This window comes from Trypanosoma brucei, chromosome 9 (genome assembly GCF_000002445.2).
Source record: "Trypanosoma brucei brucei TREU927 chromosome 9, whole genome shotgun sequence".
Lineage (NCBI taxonomy): Eukaryota > Euglenozoa > Kinetoplastea > Trypanosomatida > Trypanosomatidae > Trypanosoma > Trypanosoma brucei.
Window position 1 is genome coordinate 2,360,384 of NC_007282.1, and position 20,199 is coordinate 2,380,582.

A 20,199-nucleotide genomic window follows, 5' to 3' on the forward strand; every position below is an offset into this window, starting at 1 on the left:
AATTGTGACGGACTGTGCTCGTGCGTGTGCCTGTACGTGTGGTGGACGGCGGTAGTTTTGGCTTTAAATTAAAAGATGAAAGTTCCAATAGGCATCTTGCGTTATGCTGAGGAAATAGCGGCTAGTGATGCTATTAATGGTGTTGCCATTTGTGTAGATATGGATGACATTTTTCGTCGAGCCGTGGCTTGCAGCCGGAAGAATGTTAAAAGTGCTGGTCCCTTCGATTCGTCTGCCATTCCGCTTCCGCCTGCGTTGGGTCAATGCGTTGGGCGTGTCATCACTAAACTTTATGATGCCGTTAAATGGCTCTTGGATATGAAAGCCAAATGTGTAGCGCTTGTCTTTGGTGTAACGGACTCACTGGAGGAAGTGGCACTTCTTATGCAAGTCTACAAACATGTGATGGATCTCGTAGCGAGTCTTTCTGAACGTTGCCAAGTGTATGTGAACCGCAGCGGCACAGCGCTAATTGGCATTCAGGCTCTACTCTCCAATTGTCCGAAGAATAGTGTAAATAACAAAAAAAAGCGCGGCCTACTTCCACCGTGGAAGCGTTCACTGGTGTGCACATCCGATCCGTTAGGTGGGTTTATGGGGTTTAATTGCATCGTGAACTTGCTTTCGCTTTGTCACGGGAAGGAGCCTTCTATAGTTAAAGCATCAAAACTCGTCGGAAGGTGTAAATTGGATGATGCGGCGTCGCTACCGGTTTTTGCTCTCATTGCCAGTAAAAAGGTTTCAACCACAGACACAACACCATACCATATGAAAAAAGAAGATAGGAAGGAAATTGCTCTACCTATTAACTGCCGGAAGGGTTTGCTCTCCATTGAATTACTTAAAGATGTTGGATTACTGCCATCAGAGGAGTACCGAGAGGAGGAAACCCGTCATTTGTTGTTTCAACTTAAGGCCGCGCTTGCTGATTTGCGTGCTGAATGCATCAACCCGCCAGAGCTCTCCACAATGACAAAACACCAATATTTGCTCCCGATATTGTTCCATCGCATGCATCACAGCACGGTGCGGTTGGGGAAACGGCACATGCACGATCGGTTCTCACGAGCACGTTCCATCATTTTTCACACCCTTCTCACGGGCAGACTTGCACGAATTATTTATGAAGATAGTTCTTGTGCTGATAGTAATCGTAATGATGCCGCTGCAGCAGAATCACAAATTATCCGATGCCGCGTGGAGGACCCGAACCACATTCAGTACATCAAAAGCCCATCCACCAGGGTTTTGAAAGATGTGCTGAAGTTGAAAGTCGGTGACAGCGAGGAAATGACGTCGGCCATTACGGCCAAAGAACTTGAAGATATACGACGCATTCCAGAGCATCTTCAGTTATATGCTGCAGCTCTTAAAATACTCTACCGCACCGGGATTTTGACAGAGATGGTTTGTCGGGCGGTATGCCGCGCCATAGTTTCGGTAACCCATGAGAAATACGATATTTACAATGATGATATGCACCATAAGAATAACAGGAATGATGAAAGCATTGTCGATGAGGAAAAGAATAAACGACCATCACCACAGGAAATATATGACGGGCTTCAGGAGTTGCACGTGTGCTGGATATACGCCGCCCTCGCCAATGACATTTTGCATCCTTCTGAAATAAAACCAAACCTTTCACCCACGCCACTGGTGCGGTACACCGATGCGTCGAAGGAGGAGGAGGACTTGAAGTATCTCACATCTGTTCTCTTCGTCTGAATACACAATCCTCAGTTTTTAACTGCTACACGTTTTTTTTGGGGGTTTTCATGCACATTTGCGGCAGACACACACACACACACACACATATATATAAATAAATAAATATATATATATATATCATACCTGTGCTCCCACCGCACAACATGGATTCCTTATGATATAATTTTTTTTTTAAAAATTCGTTCGGTTGTTCTTTTTATTATTTATTTGTTTATTTATTTTCATTGATTCCCCTCTCTTTCTTTTTTTCCTGTGTCTGTGTATGTCTCTGTGTATGTGTTTCTCCCGGCTTGTACATTTATTATAGTCGGATGCAGCGGAGGGGGAGGAGGAAAAAAAAACAACAACAACAAAAAAATAAGTTTAACGTGTGAACTGCGTGTTTTTGCGAGTATATTTTTGAAATAAAGCGGTGAGGCAACTTGTGGGAATAACACACAGAAAAATAATAGCACAGTAGGAAGTTGGGGTATTGTTGTACTTTCATACTTTTGTGATTGTGATTGTTTTTTTTTCTTTTTCTTTTTTTTTTTGTTGTTGTTTGATGTTTGTTTGTTTGTTTTTTTTGTTTTTTAAAAAAAGAAAAAAATTTATATCTTCCCCCCCCCTTTCATGAGAGTTTTTCCTCATCTCTTATTTCCTGTTATGATGTGATGTGTGAAGATCTTACATCATATGGTCATGAAACTTCCGCTTGTTAGCGCAATAACGGTAACAACAATCATGATTTTTTTAAAAAAAAAAGAAAAAAAAAAGTAATTGTGATAATGATGATAATAATAATAGTAATAATAATAATAACAGTAGCGATTCTTTTTTTTTTTGAAAAAAAAATCGAATTGGGGAGGATGTTGTTTTGCTCTATGCGTTTATTGAGGTGAATGCAAGTTTATTTATTTTTTTTTTTACTTTTCTCTTTTTCGTTCTTTCTCTTTTTCCCCTTACCTCCGTTTATTTCTGTATGCTTATGACACACGTGGTAGCACCTTGAGGGCAAAGAAAAAATAATAAATAAAAAAAATAAATAAAAATAAATTAAAAAAAGGTATCTCGTTTTGTTGTTTTTATCATCATCATTATTATTATTATTATTGTTGTTGTTGTTTCTACTTTGCTTCATTTCATTCTGTGCATCCACTTGTGCAGGTTATATTAGGTCATTTATATAGGGCCCATACTGAAGTAAAGTGAATAAACAAACACATAAACACAAACAGAGGAAGAGGAAAAGCACATATATATATATATATATCATCATATATATATATCATTATTTATATCTTTATTTATTTATTTGTATATATAAGTTTGAGTGTAAGTAGACGCTGAAGAGCGAGTAGCACGGCACAAGTATTCGGTCAAAAAAAAAAGGGGGGGGGGAAAAGAAAAGAAAGAAAAGAAAAAAAAGAAAGAGAAGAAAAAAGAAAGAAAAAAAAGAAAAAAAAAACAGAAACAACGAATTGTGAGTTCATTTTGTTATTATGCCACCAACTTTACCAAAGGATTCAGAGGAGGCAAAAGCCGTCGTCCGCGAAGTGCGACAAAAACCCGATAATAAGGTGTGTTTTGACTGTCCTCAGAAGAATCCGAGTTGGTGCAGCGTAACATATGGCATTTTTCTCTGCATGGATTGTTGTGGTCGACATCGTGGGATGGGCGTTCATATTTCATTTATGCGTTCCGCCGATCTCGACGCGTGGAAGCCGGAGGAGGCGCTTCGAATGGCACTCGGTGGAAATGCGGCGGCTGCTGCTTTTTTTCGTCAAAACGGCTCCACTGGTGACCCGCGGCAACGCTACACGAGTCAAGCGGCACAAATGTACAAGAGACAATTGGATCGCCTCGTTTACAATTGCATTAGTGGAAGTAATGGAACTCCAAATGAATTGGTAGGATCAACAGGAGAAGAGGTGGAGGTGACTCGAGTGACGCCTTCAAGCCCAAAACGGCAGCAACTTGAAAAGGAAGATGAAATGAAAATCAGCAGCCCCGTGGCTCAGCCATCAGTTGTGGCCATATCCACTAAAACAGGTGTTAAACAACGTACAGGTGGTGGTTTAAAGAAAAAGGGGCTCGGTGGTGCGATGAAGGTGGAAGGGGAATTGACAGAAACAATGCAACCTGTACCTCGGAGTCTAATCTGCGATGTAGTGGAAAGTGATGAGTCTCACAATCATAATTATAATTATAACTATAGCTATTATAGAAATAAGAAGGATAGTGATCATAATAATAATAATAATGATGATGATGATAATAATAATAATAATAATAATAATAGCAACATTAGTAGTGATATTGCTCGGTTGCGTGGTTGCATGAGTAACCACAACCACAACCACAACAGTGACAGCACAACAGACGGAGCATGGAAGAGAGGAATAGATGCTGTTGGAAATGGAGAAGGTGGAGTCGAAGGTGAAGGCAATAAAAACAACAATAAAAATAAAAGTAATAATTATGACAACCGTAATGTCACTGGTGTGCTTGACGCCTACGCTGATAATTGTACGAGTCGTGTGCCTGATTTTTCAGGTATGGGCTCACAACCATATGATCCCCGTGAGGCTGACAGCGACACGAGTAACCGATATTTTAACAGTGTGGGATTACAGGACACATTATGGCAAGTGTCGGAAGCGTGGGATTCTTTCAGAGAAAAGGCGTCACGCTCGGGTGAGCGGCTTGGTAATAAAGTAAAGGAATTCCTTGATGATCTTTAGGTACCGCATTGGTGGGTTTGGAAAGTGAAAAAATAAAATAAAAAAATGCTACAAATAATAAATGAATGAGGATGAAATGTGAAAGATGAAGGTGAAGTTGATGTGAATGTGAAAGATGTATCTTCTCCTTTTTCTTTTTCTTTTTCTTTATTTTTATCTTTCCTTTTGGTTTGGTTTTTAGTCTCTGTTGATGTTGATGTTGATTTTGTTTTTTGTTTTGTTTTTTTTTTCGTTTTGTGCTGTCCTTGTATTTACTTACTTCTCATCTGTTCGTGTAGTTTTCGGTTATTGCTGTTCTTGGACGCGTCGTGTGTTGCTCTGATTTCTTTTTTTTTCTTTTTTTTTTTCTATCATTCTCTCTTGTGTGTTTTGGTACCTGATTTGCTTCTTCTTCAGGCACTTTACCCTAGTTCCGCACTATCATCACTGCTGTTATTATTATTATTATTACTATTATTACTATTACTGTTGCTGTTGCTATCATTTCCTCGTCTTGAATGCAACTTCATCTTCTTTCAGTCTTTTTTTCCATGCCTTTTTGATTTATTTGATTTATTTTATTTTGTTTTGTTTTTGCTGCAGGACACCCGAAGAAGGCATCGCAGCGACGTACCGTTTTGACAAGTATCAGTTACACAAAATATATTTAGATTAGGAATTTTATAATTTAAAGCAATAAAGGGGGGGGGAAAAGAAAAAAAAAAGAGAACAGAAATCCACAAACACAAACACAAACAGAAGCCATATTTAACAAAATGGCACGAAGGTTCCTTCAATATGGATTTATGTTATTATTATTATTATTATCATTATTATTTTTTTAAATAAAACAAAATTAAAATAAAAGGAAAAGACATAACTGATGGCATTTCCCGCATCAAGCAACTTTAAAAGGCAGCGAGAAAGAGATGATGGGGGTGGAGAGGGGAAAATTCAGCTTACTGACTTCAATTTATTGACTTTTTTTAAAATTTTTTCTCCTTTCTTTTACATTTATATTTATATTTGCATTTTCCCTGTGTTTAAGTGTAAGTTTATTTTAATACAGAGAGACGTATTGGATTAACCCGCGGAAGTTAAGAATTGGGGTACACACCGCTTGTATAAATTAAAAAAAAAAACAACAACAACGAAAAACAAAAAAAAAAATATATATATGGTTTCCTTTTATGATATTGATATTATTTCCAGTAGTAATAACACTGTGAAATTATTAAGCGGCAGCAAATGTTAGCGAGTTTTGCGGAGGATTCCCACCACCACCACCACCACCTCAAGAGGAAAAAAAAACGTGGCCCCTACGCTTCTCATAAACTCTCAATAGTGTGAATGCGTGCCTCATTATTATTATTATTATTTATTTATTTATTTTTATTTTTATAATAGCTATAATTATAATTATGATTGTTTGTTTTTTCCTTTGATGTGTGTTTACTTTTTGATAATTTTAAATAATTACCGCTACCGTAGCGGGACGGAGTGGGATGAATTGTATTCCTCTTTAAGTACTCTAGTAATTTAGTTATTGCATAAATTTGCTCTTTTTTTTATTTTTGTTTTTTTTTTCAAAAAAAAAAAAGGATGTGTGAACTCAAAACAGATTTGGTGTTAGAATTTGAGTTAGTGGTATCGGTTTCCAGACACTATAATTACTGATGTCGCATTAAAGAGAGAAATAGAGAAATAAAGGCGCAAAAAAGCAGAGGGAAAAGGGAAACAATAAATAAATGAATATAATAAATAATTAAAAAAACGCTACACAGTACATGAGACTGCATGCACTCAATGCGGTAAAGCAGTGAATAAAATTAAATATGTGTAAAAACTGACGTGACAATATACAACTACTACAAAGTTGGAGAGGTTTAGTTGCGGTTATTTTATTTTATTTATTTTTTTGTCTTCATTTCTTCTTTATTTTTGGCTTCTTGTGATATGCTGATGGAAAATGTAATAATAATATTTTAACAAATGGGTAAATAAATGATGTATTAATATTTACATTAAGACGAGAAGAGGAACATAAACATAAAGTCCACCGACAGCAGTAGTGGAAGCCGCATGCGAGACATTAATGAAGGTAACAAAATAACAACAACATGAACATTTATCCATCGCATGTCCTACCATTTACGCTGCCGAATAATGCAAGATCATGTATCGCACTCGAAAGAACAAAATAAAAAAAAAACACACAAACGACGACACGCAAAAAAATATATATATATATATATATATATCGAGAACAACCACAATAAATAATGCATTGGTGTCCAAAAAAAAAGGGGGGGAAAGGAAAACGAAGTTTTAAAAATAAACACGTAAAACAGATATGAGTGGCGTAAGTGACAATCAATTTTCCACACCTTACACAGTGTTAAGATTAAAAAAAAAACAAAAAAAAATAAGGAATGGTAAACATCTCCCCATTGTAAATTAAATCGACCGCATTCATCAGCGGTGTTAATGCAGATAATAATTGACAAAACAAAAAGTCACGCAACAAACTAAACAACAACCGTTAATCACACAATTTAACAAATATCAGCGCAATACTGATCATAAAGAATAAACAATAATAAAAGCAACAAAAATATTTTAAAAAATACATAATAACAACAACCTACATGAAACTGATAGCACAAATTGACTTGAATTCCAATAACTCTATTTCATTGAAGCGGTGCAACAACGAGATAATTCCCTTGCGCTACTCATATTGATACTATTGTTGTTGCTATTCTTTGCATTTCCCACTGTTGATTCCATTAATCTCTCCTAATTCTCATGACAAGAATCCACAACAAGACAGCAGACACAAGCTTCGATACCATCCGAATAAATAACAATTATGAGCATCACTTTTAATAATTTATGGCTACTTTTGACAGTGTTATGCACTGCTAGAATTCGTGCTGATTTCATTGGGGAGGAGTGTCTCGACATAGTCTCTTATCCATCAGCTGATGTGGTACGCATTTTGTGCCATGTTGCAGGCCAGCTTCGAGGCCTATCACAGACAGTAAGTTCTGCTGTGGAAACTGCCGCTGCTGCTTCGAGTAAAGCATTTGAAGCAAAGGTACAAGCAGAGGAAGCTGTGGAACTTGCCGAGTCGAGAGGCCTAAACGTTACGAAAGCGAAGGAAGCTGCTGTGAGAGCAACACACGCTGCTGAAGCTGCGGCTTTGGCTGCAAGTAACTTGGCTTTTGCCGCTGCAAATATTGCTGCGGTGCCGTGGTCACAACCAATCAGTGATTCCATGTTGCATAAACTCGCACTATGCGACCACGTCGACGAGTATGTGCGAGAGGCAGCAAAAAAGTGCACAAAGAAAGCGAAGAACGTGACGGCACAATCTCTCAATGAGGTCCTCAAAGCGTTTGAGAAGCTGTTCAGTGAAGTAAATGCCTTGCAATCCTTACGGCATAATATTGCTGAGTTCCACAAAGACCTGAAATCGTTAGAGGATCACGTTGAAGACATTGTCCGTGCACAAAAAAATGCGGAAGATGCAGCTGCAGAGACAAATAAAATAGCAGCGCCTGATCATGAGGTAGGAGGTAACAAAGAAGAAACACCAAGTCAACAGCCAGACACAAATCAAGATCAACAGGCAAATGAGAAACCTGAGGCAAATCAGACAGCCGGCACAAATACGGGACCACTTGGAAATTCCGTTGCTTCACCTGAAGGGTCAGTGCTGCTACTGATGGCTGGATTGTTTCTCGGTTCTGTACTGTAAGAGGTTGCAACTCCATGAATTGTGATCCCAACCATTCCACTTGTCTCCACACAGTTATGTGCACATACAGGTGAGGCAACAAACATCCTTTGATATTAACCTTATTTTCTATCAGTGGCTATTAATATTGTTATTTTATTTTGTTTCATTTATACTTTCACTTTTATTCTTTTTAACTTTACTTTACTTTTCCTTTACTGTGTTATCTTTCGAATATCTGTTCCAACTTTTATCCTTCATTTTTATAACTGATTTTCTAGTGTGTTTATTGCCCTACTTTTAGTTGTATTTTTTCCTTTACCACCTTTGTTTTTTCATTATTTTATTCATGTAAAGCACTGAGGTGATTGCGTGTGAGCATGGCCACCTATGCGTTACCATTGTAAAACCGTTTTGCTAAAATCTATCATTCCTACGCATCCATAATGTCCTATTGTATGCGTAAAGCTAACTGATTCTGAGGGTTTTTATTTTATCATGAAGCAAAACTGTTACACTGTGGGTTTACCTTCACATATCTCTCTCCCATTACTCATTACACTTATTTTATGTTGTATTCTCTCCCTTTTTATTTCATATCTCTATATTTTATGTTACTGTCAGTATGTTGTATCGTAATAGTGTAGGATACCCTAAATGCTCAATACATGTGCTCTTACTGATTCGATCAGATATTGATATTATCATGTCTAATGAAATGACTATTGGAAGTTTGGGTGTGTGCTATTGCATTGCCTCTCTGCTTTGTAATTATGATATTTGATTTCCACTGTCACTTAGAATTGTATTTAGTAGGGAGTGGGGACAGTTCCATGCTGTGATGTGTGCAGTGTGCTTAAATGATGAGCTGATTGACTGTAATGGTGTCACTACTCATATTGATACTATTGTTGTTGCTATTCTTTGCATTTCCCACTGTTGATTCCATTAATCTCTCCTAATTCTCATGACAAGAATCCACTACAAGACAGCAGACACAAGTTTCGATACCATCCGAATAAATAACAATTATGAGCATCACTTTTCATAACTTATGGCTACTTTTAACAGTGTTATGCACCGCAGGTATTCGTGCTGACGCAAGTAAGGAGGAGTGTCCGGATAAGGGATCTTATCCGGCAGCCGAGGACGTACTTGTATTGTGTCGTGTGGCGGAACAACTTCGAGGGTTACCGGATACAGTGAGTTCTGCTCTTGTTAATGCCGCTACTGCTTCGAGTAAAGCATTTGAAGCAAAGGTACAAGCAGAGGAAGCTGTGGAACTTGCCGAGTCGAAAGGCCTAAACGTTACGAAAGCGAAGGAAGCTGCTGTGAGAGCAACACTCGCTGCTGAAGCTGCGGCTACGGCTGCAAGTAATGTGGAAATTAACGCTGCAAATATTGCTGCGGTGCCGTGGCTTGAACGAAGACAAAATGTGGGTTGGCAGAAGCTTGCGAAGTGTATAGACTTAGATATGGACATGCGGGAAGCAGCAAGGGTGTGTAGAAGGGCAGCAGACAACGTGACAGCCCAATCCCTCACTGCGGCGCTGAAGGATTTGGAGAAGGTTTATACTGATGTGAGTACTAGAGAAGCCTTACGGAAGGAAACCGTTGAGTTCCATAAAGAGCTCGCGTCTTTAGAGGAGCATGTCGAAGAGGCTGTCCGTGCACAAAAACGGGCTGAGGATGCAGCTGCATATGCGAATCAAACAGTCGGTACAAATACGGGACCAGTTGTGAATTCCGTTGCATCACCTGAAGGGTCAGTGCTGCTACTGATAGCTGGACTGTTTCTCGGTTCTGTACTGTAAGAGGTTGCAACTCTATAAATTGTGATGCCAACCATTCCTCTTGTCTCCACACAGTTATGTGCACATACAAGTGAGGCAGCAAACATTCTTTGATATTAACCTTATTTTCTATCAGTGGCTATTAATATTGTTATTTTATTTTGTTTCATTTATACTTTCACTTTTATTCTTTTTACTTTACTTTACTTTTCCTTTTATTATTTTATCTTTCGAACAGTTGTTGTAACTTTTATCCTTCATTTTTATAACTGATTTTCTAGTGTGTTTATTGCCCTACTTTTTAGCTATATTTTTTTCCTTTATTACCTTTGTTTTTTCATTATTTTATTCATGTAATGCACTGAGGTGATTGCGTGTAAGCATGGCCACCTATGTGTTACCATCGTAAGAGCGTGTTACTAAAATCTATCATTCCTACGCATCCATAATGTCCTATTGTATGCGTAAAGCTAACTGATTCTGAGGGTTTTTATTTTATCATGAAGCAAAACTGTTACACTGTGAGTTTACCTTCACATATCTCTCTCCCATTACTCATTACACTTATTTTATGTTGTATTCTCTCCCTTTTTATTTCATATCTCTATATTTTATGTTACTGTCAGTATGTTGTATCGTAATAGTGTAGGATACCCTAAATGCTCAATACATGTGCTCTTACTGATTCCATCAGATATTGATATTATCGTGTCTAATGAAATGACTATTGGAAGTTTGGGTGTGTGCTATTGCATTCCCTCTCTGCTTTGTAATTATGTTATTTGATTTCCACTGTCACTTAGAATTGTATTTAGTAGGGAGTGGGGACAGTTCCATGCTGTGATGTGTGCAGTGTGCTTAAATGATGAGCTGATTGACTGTAATGGTGTCACTACTCATATTGATACTATTGTTATTGCTATTCTTTGTATTTCCCACTGTTGATTCCAATAATCTCTCCTAATTCTCATGACAAGAATCCACTACAAGACAGCAGACACAAGTTTCGATACCATCCAAATAAATAACAATTATGAGCATCACTTTTCATAATTTATGGCTACTTTTGACAGTGTTATGCACCGCAGGTGTTCGTGCTCATCATGGCTGGACCAATTGCTACCCTGCGGGAAACAGTCCACCAGTAGAAGAGATTCGTGCGTCATGCGAAGTGGCTCACCAACTTCGAGGCCTATCACAAACAGTAACATCTGCTGTGGAAACTTCCGCTGCTGCTTCGAGTAAAGCATTTGAAGCAAAGGTACAAGCAGAGGAAGCTGTGGAACTTGCCGAGTCAAAAGGCCTAAACGTTACGAAAGCGAAGGAAGCTGCTGTGAGAGCAACACTCGCTGCTGAAGCTGCGGCTACGGCTGCAAGTAATGTGGAAATTAACGCTGCAAATATTGCTGCGGTGCCGTGGCTTGAACGAAGACAAAATACAGGTTGGGAGGTGCTTACGAAATGCATTAACTTAGACGATGATATAAAAAAAATGGCATCAAAGTGTAAAAGTGCAGCAGAAGTTGTAACAGCCGAATCGATCAGTGCGGCGTTAAACGATTTGGGGAAGACATTTATAAATGAGAAGACTCGAGAAGCCTTACGGAAGGAAAGCGTTGAGTTCCATAAAGAGCTCGCGTCTTTAGAGGAACATGTCGAAGAGGCTGTCCGTGCACAAAAACGGGCTGAGGATGCAGCTGCAGATGCGAATCAAACAGCCGGTACAAATACGGGACCAGTTGTGAATTCCGTTGCATCACCTGAAGGGTCAGTGCTGCTACTGATGGCTGGACTGTTTCTCGGTTCTGTACTGTAAGAGGTTGCAACTCTATAAATTGTGATGCCAACCATTCCACTTGTCTCCACACAGTTATATGCACATACAAGTGAGGCAGCAAACATCCTTTCCTATTAACCTTATTTTCTATCAGTGGCTATTAATATTGTTATTTTATTTTGTTTCATTTATACTTTCATTTTTATTATTCTTTTTACTTTACTTTACTTTTCCTTTTATTATTTTATCTTTCGAACAGTTGTTGTAACTTTTATCCTTCATTTTTATAGCTGTGCTACTAAAGTGTGTTTATAGTCCTTCTTTTTAGTTGTATTTTTTCCTTTATTACCTTTGTTTTTTCATTATTTTATTCATGTAATGCACTGAGGTGATTGCGTGTGAGCATGACCACCTATGCGTTACCATTGTAAAACCGTGTTACTAAAACGTATCATTTCTACGCATCCATAATGTCCTATTGTATGCGTAAAGCTAACTGATTCTGAGGGTTTTTATTTTATCATGAAGCAAAACTGTTACACTGTGAGTTTACCTTCACATATCTCTCTCCCATTACTCATTACACTTATTTTATGTTGTATTCTCTCCCTTTTTATTTCATATCTCTATATTTTATGTTACTGTCAGTATGTTGTGTCGTAATAGTGTAGAATACTCTAAACGCTCAATACATGTGCTCTTACTGATTCCATCAGATATTGATATTATCGTGTCTAATGAAATGACTATTGGAAGTTTGGGTGTGTGCTATTGCATTGCCTCTCTGCTTTGTAATTATGATATTTGATTTCCACTGTCACTTAGAATTGTATTTAGTAGGGAGTGGGGACAGTTCCATGCTGTGATGTGTGCAGTGTGCTTAAATGATGAGCTGATTGACTGTAATGGTGTCACTACTCATATTGATACTATTAATGTTGCTATTCCCTGTATTTCCTACTGTTGATTCCATTAATCTCTCCTAATTCTCATGACAAGAATCCACTACAAGACAGCAGACACAAGTTTCGATACCATCCGAATAAATAACAATTATGAGCATCACTTTTCATAACTTATGGCTACTTTTGACAGTGTTATGCACTGCAGGTATTCGTGCGCACGGTGACTGGAGAGATTGCTATGCTGGTAGGAAACCCCCACCGGCAGGACACGTACGTGTGGTGTGCAGTTTGGCGGAACAACTTCGAGGTTTACCGGATACAATAAGTTCTGCTCTTGTTACTGCCGCTGCTGCTTCGAGTAAGGCATTTGAAGCAAAGGTACAAGCAGAGGAAGCTGTGGAACTTGCCGAGTCGAGAGGCCTAAACGTTACGAAAGCGAAGGAAGCTGCTGTGAGAGCAACACTTGCTGCTGAAGCTGCGGCTACAGCTGCAAGTAATGTGGAAATTGACGCTGCAAATGTCACTTCCTCCCGTCTGGCTCGTCGCAATCCTAACACAGGCTTTGAGAAAGTTGCTATGTGCGAAAACTTGGACAAGGATTTGCGGGAGGCGGCAGCAAAGTGCACAAAGAAAGCGGAGAACGTGACAACCCAATCACTCAGTGAGACACTTCATAGGTTGGAGAATCTGTACACTAATATGAGTGCTCTTGAATCCTTACGGGTCGAACATGTTGAAATTGAACGCTTTTTTGAGATGCTCGAAGAACACGTGGAGGAGGCTGTCCGTGCACAAAGACAAGCTGAGGAAGCAGCTGCCGAGGCAATTAAAATAGTAGCTGCTGATGAGGAGGTGAGAGGATACAAAAAGGAAGAAATTAATCAAGTAGCAGGGACAAAAAAAGGTCATGAGGCAAATCAAACAACCGGCACAAATACGGGACCAGTTGTGAATTCCGTTGCATCACCTGAAGGGTCAGTGCTGCTACTGATGGCTGGACTGTTTCTCGGTTCTGTACTGTAAGAGGTTGCAACTCTATAAATTGTGATGCCAACCATTCCACTTGTCTCCACACAGTTATATGCACATACAAGTGAGGCAGCAAACATCCTTTCCTATTAACCTTATTTTCTATCAGTGGCTATTAATATTGTTATTTTATTTTGTTTCATTTATACTTTCATTTTTATTATTCTTTTTACCTTACTTTACTTTTCCTTTTCCTTTATAATGTTATATTCCGAACATGTTCCAACTTTTATCCTTCATTTTTATAACTGATTTTCTAGTGTATTTATTTTCTTATTTTTAGCTATATTTTTTTCCTTTATTATCTTTGTTTTTTCATTATTTTATTCATGTAATGCACTGAGGTGATTGCGTGTGAGCATGGCCACCTATGCGTTACAACTGTAAAATTGTTTTACTGAAACGTATCATTCCTACGCATCCATAATGTCCTATTGTATGCGTAAAGCTAACTGATTCTGAGGGTTTTTTATTTTATCATGAAGCAAAACTGTTACACTGTGGGTTTACCTTCACATATCTCTCTCCCATTACTCATTACACTTATTTTATGTTGTATTCTCTCCCTTTTTATTTCATATCTCTATATTTTATGTTACTGTCAGTATGTTGTATCGTAATAGTGTAGGATACCCTAAATGCTCAATACATGTGCTCTTACTGATTCCATCAGATATTGATATTATCGTGTCTAATGAAATGACTATTGGAAGTTTGGGTGTGTGCTATTGCATTGCCTCTCTGCTTTGTAATTATGTTATTTGATTTCCACTGTCACTTAGAATTGTATTTAGTAGGGAGTGGGGACAGTTCCATGCTGTGATGTGTGCAGTGTGCTTAAATGACGAGCTGATTGACTGTAATGGTGTCACTACTCATATTGATACTATTAATGTTGCTATTCCCTGTATTTCCCACTGTTGATTCCATTAATCTCTCCTAATTCTCATGACAAGAATCCACTACAAGACAGCAGACACAAGCTTCGATACCATCCAAATTAATAACAATTATGAGCATCACTTTTAATAATTTATGGCTACTTTTGACAGTGTTATGCACCGCAGGTATTCGTGCTCATCATGTCTGGAATGATTGCTTTGCCGATGGAAGCTATCCACCACTAGAAGGTATACCCGCATTGTGTGGTGTGGCGGAACAACTTCGAGGTTTACCGGATACAATAAGTTCTGCTCTTGTTAATGTCGCTACTGCTTCGAGTAAAGCATTTGAAGCAAAGGTACAAGCAGAGGAAGCTGTGGAACTTGCCGAGTCGAAAGGCCTAAACGTTACGAAAGCGAAGGAAGCTGCTGTGAGAGCAACACTCGCTGCTGAAGCTGCGGCTACGGCTGCAAGTAATGTGGAAATTAACGCTGCAAATATTGCTGCGGTGCCGTGGTCACAAAGGAGACAGGATGCGGGGTTGCAAAAAGTTGCACTATGCGACAATGTGGACAAGGATGTACGAGAGGCGGCAGCAAAGTGCACAAAGAAAGCGGAGAACGTGACAGCTGAATCTCTCCGTGCGGCACTAGAAGCGTTGGAGAATCTTGTTACTGATGTTAAATTCCAAGAAAATTTACGGAAGGAAGATGTCGAATTTCACACGGAGCTGAAATCATTAGAGGATCACGTGGAGGAGGCTGTCCGTGCACAAAGACAAGCTGAGGAAGCAGCTGCCGAGGCAATTAAAATAGTAGCTGCTGATGAGGAGGTGAGAGGATACAAAAAGGAAGAAATTAATCAAGTAGCAGGGACAAAAAAAGGTCATGAGGCAAATCAAACAACCGGCACAAATACGGGACCAGTTGTGAATTCCGTTGCATCACCTGAAGGGTCAGTGCTGCTACTGATGGCTGGACTGTTTCTCGGTTCTGTACTGTAAGAGGTTGCAACTCCATGAATTGTGATCCCAACCATTCCACTTCTCTCCACACAGTTATGTGCACATACAAGTGAGGCAGCAAACATCCTTTCATATTAACCTTATTTTCTATCAGTGGCTATTAATATTGCTATTTTATTTTGTTTCATTTATACTTTCACTTTTATTATTCTTTTTAACCTTACTTTACTTTTCCTTTTATTATTTTATCTTTCGAACAGTTGTTGTAGCTTTTATCCTTCATTTTTATAACTGATTTTCTAGTGTATTTATTTTCTTATTTTTAGCTATATTTTTTTCCTTTATTATCTTTGTTTTTTCATTATTTTATTCATGTAATGCGCTGAGGTGATTGCGTGTGAGCATGGCCACCTATGCGTTACCATTGTAAAACCGTGTTACTAAAACGTATCATTCCTACGCATCCATAATGTCCTATTGTATGCGTAAAGCTAACTGATTCTGAGGGGTTTTATTTTATTATGAAGCAAAACTGTTACACTGTGAGTTTACCTTCACATATCTCTCTCCCATTACTCATTACACTTATTTTATGTTGTATTCTCTCCCTTTTTATTTATATCTCTATATTTTATGTTACTGTCAGTATGTTGTATCGTAATAGTGTAGAATACCCTAAATGCTCAATACATGTGCTCTTACTGATTCCATCAGATATTGATATTATCGTGTCTAATGAAATGACTATTGGAAGTTTGGATGTGTGCTATTGCATTGCCTCTCTGCTTTGTAATTATGATATTTGATTTCCACTGTCACTTAGAATTGTATTTAGTAGGGAGCGGGGACAGTTCCATGCTGTGATGTGTGCAGTGTGCTTAAATGATGAACTGATTGACTGTAATGGTGTCACTACTCATATTGATACTATTAATGTTGCTATTCCCTGTATTTCCTACTGTTGATTCCATTAATCTCTCCTAATTCTCATGACAAGAATCCACTACAAGACAGCAGACACAAGCTTCGATACCATCCAAATTAATAACAATTATGAGCATCACTTTTCATAACTTATGGCTACTTTTAACAGTGTTATGCACCGCAGGTATTCGTGCTGACGCAAGTAAGGAGGAGTGTCCGGATAAGGGATCTTATCCGGCAGCCGAGGACGTACTTGTATTGTGTCGTGTGGCGGAACAACTTCGAGGGTTACCGGATACAGTGAGTTCTGCTCTTGTTAATGCCGCTACTGCTTCGAGTAAAGCATTTGAAGCAAAGGTACAAGCAGAGGAAGCTGTGGAACTTGCCGAGTCAAAAGGCCTAAACGTTACGAAAGCGAAGGAAGCTGCTGTGAGAGCAACACTCGCTGCTGAAGCTGCGGCTACGGCTGTGAGCTATGCGAATGCGCACGGCACGAAAGTTGGATCGATGACAGAAATACTTTGGGAGGCGGATGAAGAGTTGCGTGAACTTGTAGTGTGTAAGAGAATGGATGAAGAAACAATAAAAGCTGCTGCAGAGTGTACGGGCACAGCGGAAGTTGTAACAGCCCAATCACTCAGTGAGGCACTAGAGGCATTGGCTAATCTACACTATGGTGATGAAAACGTTGCTGAAACCCTACGACGGAAAGATGTTGTGTTCCACAAAGAGCTGAAATCACTCGAAGGTTACGTGGAGGAGGCTGTTCATGCACAAAAACAGGCTGAGGATGCAGCTGCAGATGCCAATCAAGTAGCTACTGGAAATTCCGTCGCATCGCCTGAAAAGTCAGTGCTGCTACTGATGGCTGGATTGTTTCTCAGTTCTGTACTGTAAGAGGTTGCAACTCTATAAATTGTGATGCCAACCATTCCACTTGTCTCCACACAGTTATGTGCACATACAAGTGGGGCAGCAAACATCCTTTCATATTAGTATTATTTTCTATCAGTGGCTATTAATATTGTTATTTTATTTTGTTTCCTTTCTACTTTCACTTTTATTATTCTTTTTAACCTTACTTTACTTTTCCTTTTATTATTTTATCTTTCGAACAGTTGTTGTAACTTTTATCCTTCATTTTTATAACTGATTTTCTAGTGTGTCTGTTGTCCTTCTTTTTAGTTGTATTTTTTCCTTTATTACCTTATTTTTCATTATTTTATTCATGTATTGCACTGAGGTGATTGCGTGTGAGCATGGCCACCTATGCGTTACAACTGTAAAATTGTTTTACTGAAACGTATCATTCCTACGCATCCATAATGTCCTATTGTATGCGTAAAGCTAACTGATTCTGAGGGTTTTTATTTTATCATGAAGCAAAAATGTTACACTGTGGGTTTACCTTCACATATCTCTCTCCCATTACTCATTACACTTATTTTATGTTGTATTCTCTCCCTTTTTATTTCATATCTCTATATTTTATGTTACTGTCAGTAGGTTGTATCGTAATAGTGTAGGATACCCTAAATGCTCAATACATGTGCTCTTACTGATTCCATCAGATATTGATATTATCGTGTCTAATGAAATGACTATTGGAAGTTTGGGTGTGTGCTATTGCATTGCCTCTCTGCTTTGTAATTATGATATTTGATTTCCACTGTCACTTAGAATTGTATTTAGTAGGGAGTGGGGACAGTTCCATGCTGTGATGTGTGCAGTGTGCTTAAATGATGAGCTGATTGACTGTAATGGTGTCACTACTCATATTGATACTATTGTTGTTGCTATTCTTTGCATTTCCCACTGTTGATTCCATTAATCTCTCCTAATTCTCATGACAAGAATCCACTACAAGACAGCAGACACAAGTTTCGATACCATCCGAATAAATAACAATTATGAGCATCACTTTTAATAATTTATGGCTACTTTTGACAGTGTTATGCACTGCAGGTATTCGTGCGCACGGTGACTGGAGAGATTGCTATGCTGCTAGGAAACCCCCACCGGCAGGACACGTACGTGTGGTGTGCAATTTGGCGGAACAACTTCGAGGGTTACCGGATACAGTAAGTTCTGCTCTTGTTAATGCCGCTGCTGCTTCGAGTAAAGCATTTGAAGCAAAGGTACAAGCAGAGGAAGCTGTGGAACTTGCCGAGTCGAGAGGCCTAAACGTTACGAAAGCGAAGGAAGCTGCTGTGAGAGCAACACTCGCTGCTGAAGCTGCGGCTACGGCTGCAAGTAATGTGGAAATTAACGCTGCAAATGTCACTTCCTCGCGTTTGGCTCGTCGCAACCCTAACACAGGCTTTGAGAAAATTGCTATGTGCGAAAACTTGGACGAGGATGTACGAGAGGCAGCAGTAAAGTGTACAAAGAAAGCGGAGAACGTGACAACCCAATCTCTCAATGAAGCACTTCATAGGTTGGAGAATCTGTACACTAATATGAGTGCTCTTGAATCCTTACGGGTTGAACATGTTGAAATTGAACGCTTTTTTGAGATGCTCGAAGAACACGTAGAGGAGGCTGTGAGTGCACAAAGACAAGCTGAGGATGCAGCTGCCGAGGCAATTAAAATAGCAGCTGCTGATGAGAAGGTGAGAGGATACAAAAAGGAAGAAATAAATCAAACAGCCGGCCCAAATACGGGACCAGTTGTGAATTCCGTTGCATCACCTGAAGGGTCGGTGCTGCTACTGATGGCTGGACTGTTTCTCGGTTCTGTACTGTAAGAGGTTGCAACTCCATGAATTGTGATCCCAACCATTCCACTTGTCTCCACACAGTTATGTGCACATACAAGTGAGGCAGCAAACATCCTTTGATATTAGTATTATTTTCTATCAGTGGCTATTAATATTGTTATTTTATTTTGTTTCATTTATACTTTCACTTTTATTATTCTTTTTACTTTACTTTACTTTTCCTTTACTGTGTTATCTTTCGAATATCTGTTCCAACTTTTATCCTTCATTTTTATAACTGTGCAGCTGAGGTGTGTCTATTTTCCTATTTTCATTTTTATTTTTTTCCTTTACTAACTTTGTTTTTTCATTATTTTATTCATGTAATGCACTGAGGTGATTGCGTGTAAGCATGGCCACCTATGCGTTACCATCGTAAGAGCGTGTTACTAAAATCTATCATTCCTACGCATCCATAATGTCCTATTGTATGCGTAAAGCTAACTGATTCTGAGGGTTTTTATTTTATCATGAAGCAAAACTGTTACACTGTGGGTTTACCTTCACATATCTCTCTCCCATTACTCATTACACTTATTTTATGTTGTATTCTCTCCCTTTTTATTTCATATCTCTATATTTTATGTTACTGTCAGTAGGTTGTATCGTAATAGTGTAGGATACCCTAAATACTCAATACATGTGCTCTTACTGATTCGATCAGATATTGATATTATCGTGTCTAATGAAATGACTATTGGAAGTTTGGATGTGTGCTATTGCATTGCCTCTCTGCTTTGTAATTATGATATTTGATTTCCACTGTCACTTAGAATTGTATTTAGTAGGGAGTAGGGACAGTTCCATGCTGTGATGTGTGCAGTGTGCTTAAATGATGAGCTGATTGACTGTAATGGTGTCACTACTCATATTGATACTATTGTTGTTGCTATTCCCTGTATTTCCTACTGTTGATTCCATTAATCTCTCCTAATTCTCATGACAAGAATCCACTACAAGACAGCAGACACAAGTTTCGATACCATCCAAA

General features: G+C 38.7%; 10 protein-coding genes across 10 annotated transcripts, besides 34 other annotated features; 9 read left to right on the forward strand and 1 right to left on the reverse strand.

Moving 5' to 3' along the window:
* Nucleotides 1-75: 75 nt before the first annotated feature.
* On the forward strand, nt 76-1,728 carry Tb09.244.2550 (hypothetical protein; the record flags this gene model as incomplete). Its single annotated transcript, XM_822592.1, has 1 exon — nt 76-1,728. One exon carries the CDS (start codon nt 76-78, stop codon nt 1,726-1,728), a length of 1,653 nt encoding a protein of 550 aa, XP_827685.1.
* Nucleotides 1,729-1,795: 67 nt separating this feature from the next.
* Nucleotides 1,796-1,816: a microsatellite.
* Nucleotides 1,816-1,849: a microsatellite.
* Nucleotides 1,850-1,888: 39 nt separating this feature from the next.
* Nucleotides 1,889-1,911: a sequence feature (AT_rich).
* Nucleotides 1,912-1,924: 13 nt separating this feature from the next.
* Nucleotides 1,925-1,953: a sequence feature (AT_rich).
* Nucleotides 1,954-2,237: 284 nt separating this feature from the next.
* Nucleotides 2,238-2,305: a sequence feature (T-rich).
* Nucleotides 2,306-2,457: 152 nt separating this feature from the next.
* Nucleotides 2,458-2,486: a sequence feature (AT_rich).
* A 9-nt stretch (nt 2,487-2,495) lies between these two features.
* Nucleotides 2,496-2,537: a microsatellite.
* Nucleotides 2,538-2,619: 82 nt separating this feature from the next.
* Nucleotides 2,620-2,690: a sequence feature (CT-rich).
* Nucleotides 2,691-2,731: 41 nt separating this feature from the next.
* Nucleotides 2,732-2,766: a microsatellite.
* Nucleotides 2,767-2,786: 20 nt separating this feature from the next.
* Nucleotides 2,787-2,836: a microsatellite.
* Nucleotides 2,837-2,965: 129 nt separating this feature from the next.
* Nucleotides 2,966-3,036: a microsatellite.
* Nucleotides 3,037-3,111: 75 nt separating this feature from the next.
* Nucleotides 3,112-3,178: a sequence feature (A-rich).
* A 34-nt stretch (nt 3,179-3,212) lies between these two features.
* Nucleotides 3,213-4,454, forward strand: Tb09.244.2540 (ADP-ribosylation factor GTPase activating protein, putative; the record flags this gene model as incomplete). The annotated part of the gene is made up of 1 exon (XM_822593.1): nt 3,213-4,454. The coding sequence occupies one exon, from the start codon at nt 3,213-3,215 to the stop codon at nt 4,452-4,454; it is 1,242 nt and encodes a 413-aa protein (XP_827686.1).
* Nucleotides 3,901-4,029: a microsatellite.
* Nucleotides 4,158-4,190: a microsatellite.
* A 128-nt stretch (nt 4,455-4,582) lies between the features above and the next one.
* Nucleotides 4,583-4,690: a sequence feature (T-rich).
* An 86-nt stretch (nt 4,691-4,776) lies between these two features.
* Nucleotides 4,777-4,801: a microsatellite.
* Nucleotides 4,802-4,886: 85 nt separating this feature from the next.
* Nucleotides 4,887-4,939: a microsatellite.
* Nucleotides 4,940-4,990: 51 nt separating this feature from the next.
* Nucleotides 4,991-5,028: a sequence feature (T-rich).
* A 214-nt stretch (nt 5,029-5,242) lies between these two features.
* Nucleotides 5,243-5,271: a microsatellite.
* Nucleotides 5,272-5,300: a sequence feature (AT_rich).
* Nucleotides 5,301-5,564: 264 nt separating this feature from the next.
* Nucleotides 5,565-5,603: a sequence feature (A-rich).
* A 104-nt stretch (nt 5,604-5,707) lies between these two features.
* Nucleotides 5,708-5,727: a microsatellite.
* A 68-nt stretch (nt 5,728-5,795) lies between these two features.
* Nucleotides 5,796-5,835: a microsatellite.
* Nucleotides 5,836-5,995: 160 nt separating this feature from the next.
* Nucleotides 5,996-6,033: a sequence feature (AT_rich).
* Nucleotides 6,034-6,118: 85 nt separating this feature from the next.
* Nucleotides 6,119-6,207: a microsatellite.
* A 122-nt stretch (nt 6,208-6,329) lies between these two features.
* Nucleotides 6,330-6,353: a sequence feature (AT_rich).
* Nucleotides 6,354-6,607: 254 nt separating this feature from the next.
* Tb09.v1.0780 (hypothetical protein, unlikely) lies at nt 6,608-6,721 on the reverse strand (the record flags this gene model as incomplete). The annotated part of the gene is made up of 1 exon (XM_822594.1): nt 6,608-6,721. One exon carries the CDS (start codon nt 6,719-6,721, stop codon nt 6,608-6,610), a length of 114 nt encoding a protein of 37 aa, XP_827687.1.
* Nucleotides 6,671-6,694: a microsatellite.
* A 584-nt stretch (nt 6,722-7,305) lies between the features above and the next one.
* Nucleotides 7,306-8,196, forward strand: Tb09.244.2530 (bloodstream stage alanine-rich protein BARP; the record flags this gene model as incomplete). The annotated part of the gene is made up of 1 exon (XM_822595.1): nt 7,306-8,196. The coding sequence occupies one exon, from the start codon at nt 7,306-7,308 to the stop codon at nt 8,194-8,196; it is 891 nt and encodes a 296-aa protein (XP_827688.1).
* Nucleotides 8,197-8,326: 130 nt separating this feature from the next.
* Nucleotides 8,327-8,386: a sequence feature (T-rich).
* An 820-nt stretch (nt 8,387-9,206) lies between these two features.
* Nucleotides 9,207-9,989, forward strand: Tb09.244.2520 (bloodstream stage alanine-rich protein BARP; the record flags this gene model as incomplete). Its single annotated transcript, XM_822596.1, has 1 exon — nt 9,207-9,989. The coding sequence occupies one exon, from the start codon at nt 9,207-9,209 to the stop codon at nt 9,987-9,989; it is 783 nt and encodes a 260-aa protein (XP_827689.1).
* Nucleotides 9,990-10,119: 130 nt separating this feature from the next.
* Nucleotides 10,120-10,198: a sequence feature (T-rich).
* An 803-nt stretch (nt 10,199-11,001) lies between these two features.
* Tb09.244.2510 (bloodstream stage alanine-rich protein BARP) lies at nt 11,002-11,784 on the forward strand (the record flags this gene model as incomplete). The annotated part of the gene is made up of 1 exon (XM_822597.1): nt 11,002-11,784. One exon carries the CDS (start codon nt 11,002-11,004, stop codon nt 11,782-11,784), a length of 783 nt encoding a protein of 260 aa, XP_827690.1.
* A 130-nt stretch (nt 11,785-11,914) lies between these two features.
* Nucleotides 11,915-11,996: a sequence feature (T-rich).
* An 804-nt stretch (nt 11,997-12,800) lies between these two features.
* On the forward strand, nt 12,801-13,673 carry Tb09.244.2500 (bloodstream stage alanine-rich protein BARP; the record flags this gene model as incomplete). Its single annotated transcript, XM_822598.1, has 1 exon — nt 12,801-13,673. The coding sequence occupies one exon, from the start codon at nt 12,801-12,803 to the stop codon at nt 13,671-13,673; it is 873 nt and encodes a 290-aa protein (XP_827691.1).
* Nucleotides 13,674-13,816: 143 nt separating this feature from the next.
* Nucleotides 13,817-13,994: a sequence feature (T-rich).
* Nucleotides 13,995-14,691: 697 nt separating this feature from the next.
* Tb09.244.2490 (bloodstream stage alanine-rich protein BARP) lies at nt 14,692-15,564 on the forward strand (the record flags this gene model as incomplete). Its single annotated transcript, XM_822599.1, has 1 exon — nt 14,692-15,564. One exon carries the CDS (start codon nt 14,692-14,694, stop codon nt 15,562-15,564), a length of 873 nt encoding a protein of 290 aa, XP_827692.1.
* Nucleotides 15,565-15,707: 143 nt separating this feature from the next.
* Nucleotides 15,708-15,883: a sequence feature (T-rich).
* A 695-nt stretch (nt 15,884-16,578) lies between these two features.
* Nucleotides 16,579-17,346, forward strand: Tb09.244.2480 (bloodstream stage alanine-rich protein BARP; the record flags this gene model as incomplete). The annotated part of the gene is made up of 1 exon (XM_822600.1): nt 16,579-17,346. The coding sequence occupies one exon, from the start codon at nt 16,579-16,581 to the stop codon at nt 17,344-17,346; it is 768 nt and encodes a 255-aa protein (XP_827693.1).
* A 133-nt stretch (nt 17,347-17,479) lies between these two features.
* Nucleotides 17,480-17,664: a sequence feature (T-rich).
* Nucleotides 17,665-18,359: 695 nt separating this feature from the next.
* On the forward strand, nt 18,360-19,196 carry Tb09.244.2470 (bloodstream stage alanine-rich protein BARP; the record flags this gene model as incomplete). The annotated part of the gene is made up of 1 exon (XM_822601.1): nt 18,360-19,196. One exon carries the CDS (start codon nt 18,360-18,362, stop codon nt 19,194-19,196), a length of 837 nt encoding a protein of 278 aa, XP_827694.1.
* Nucleotides 19,197-19,315: 119 nt separating this feature from the next.
* Nucleotides 19,316-19,493: a sequence feature (T-rich).
* The last annotated feature ends 706 nt before the right edge of the window (nt 19,494-20,199 follow it).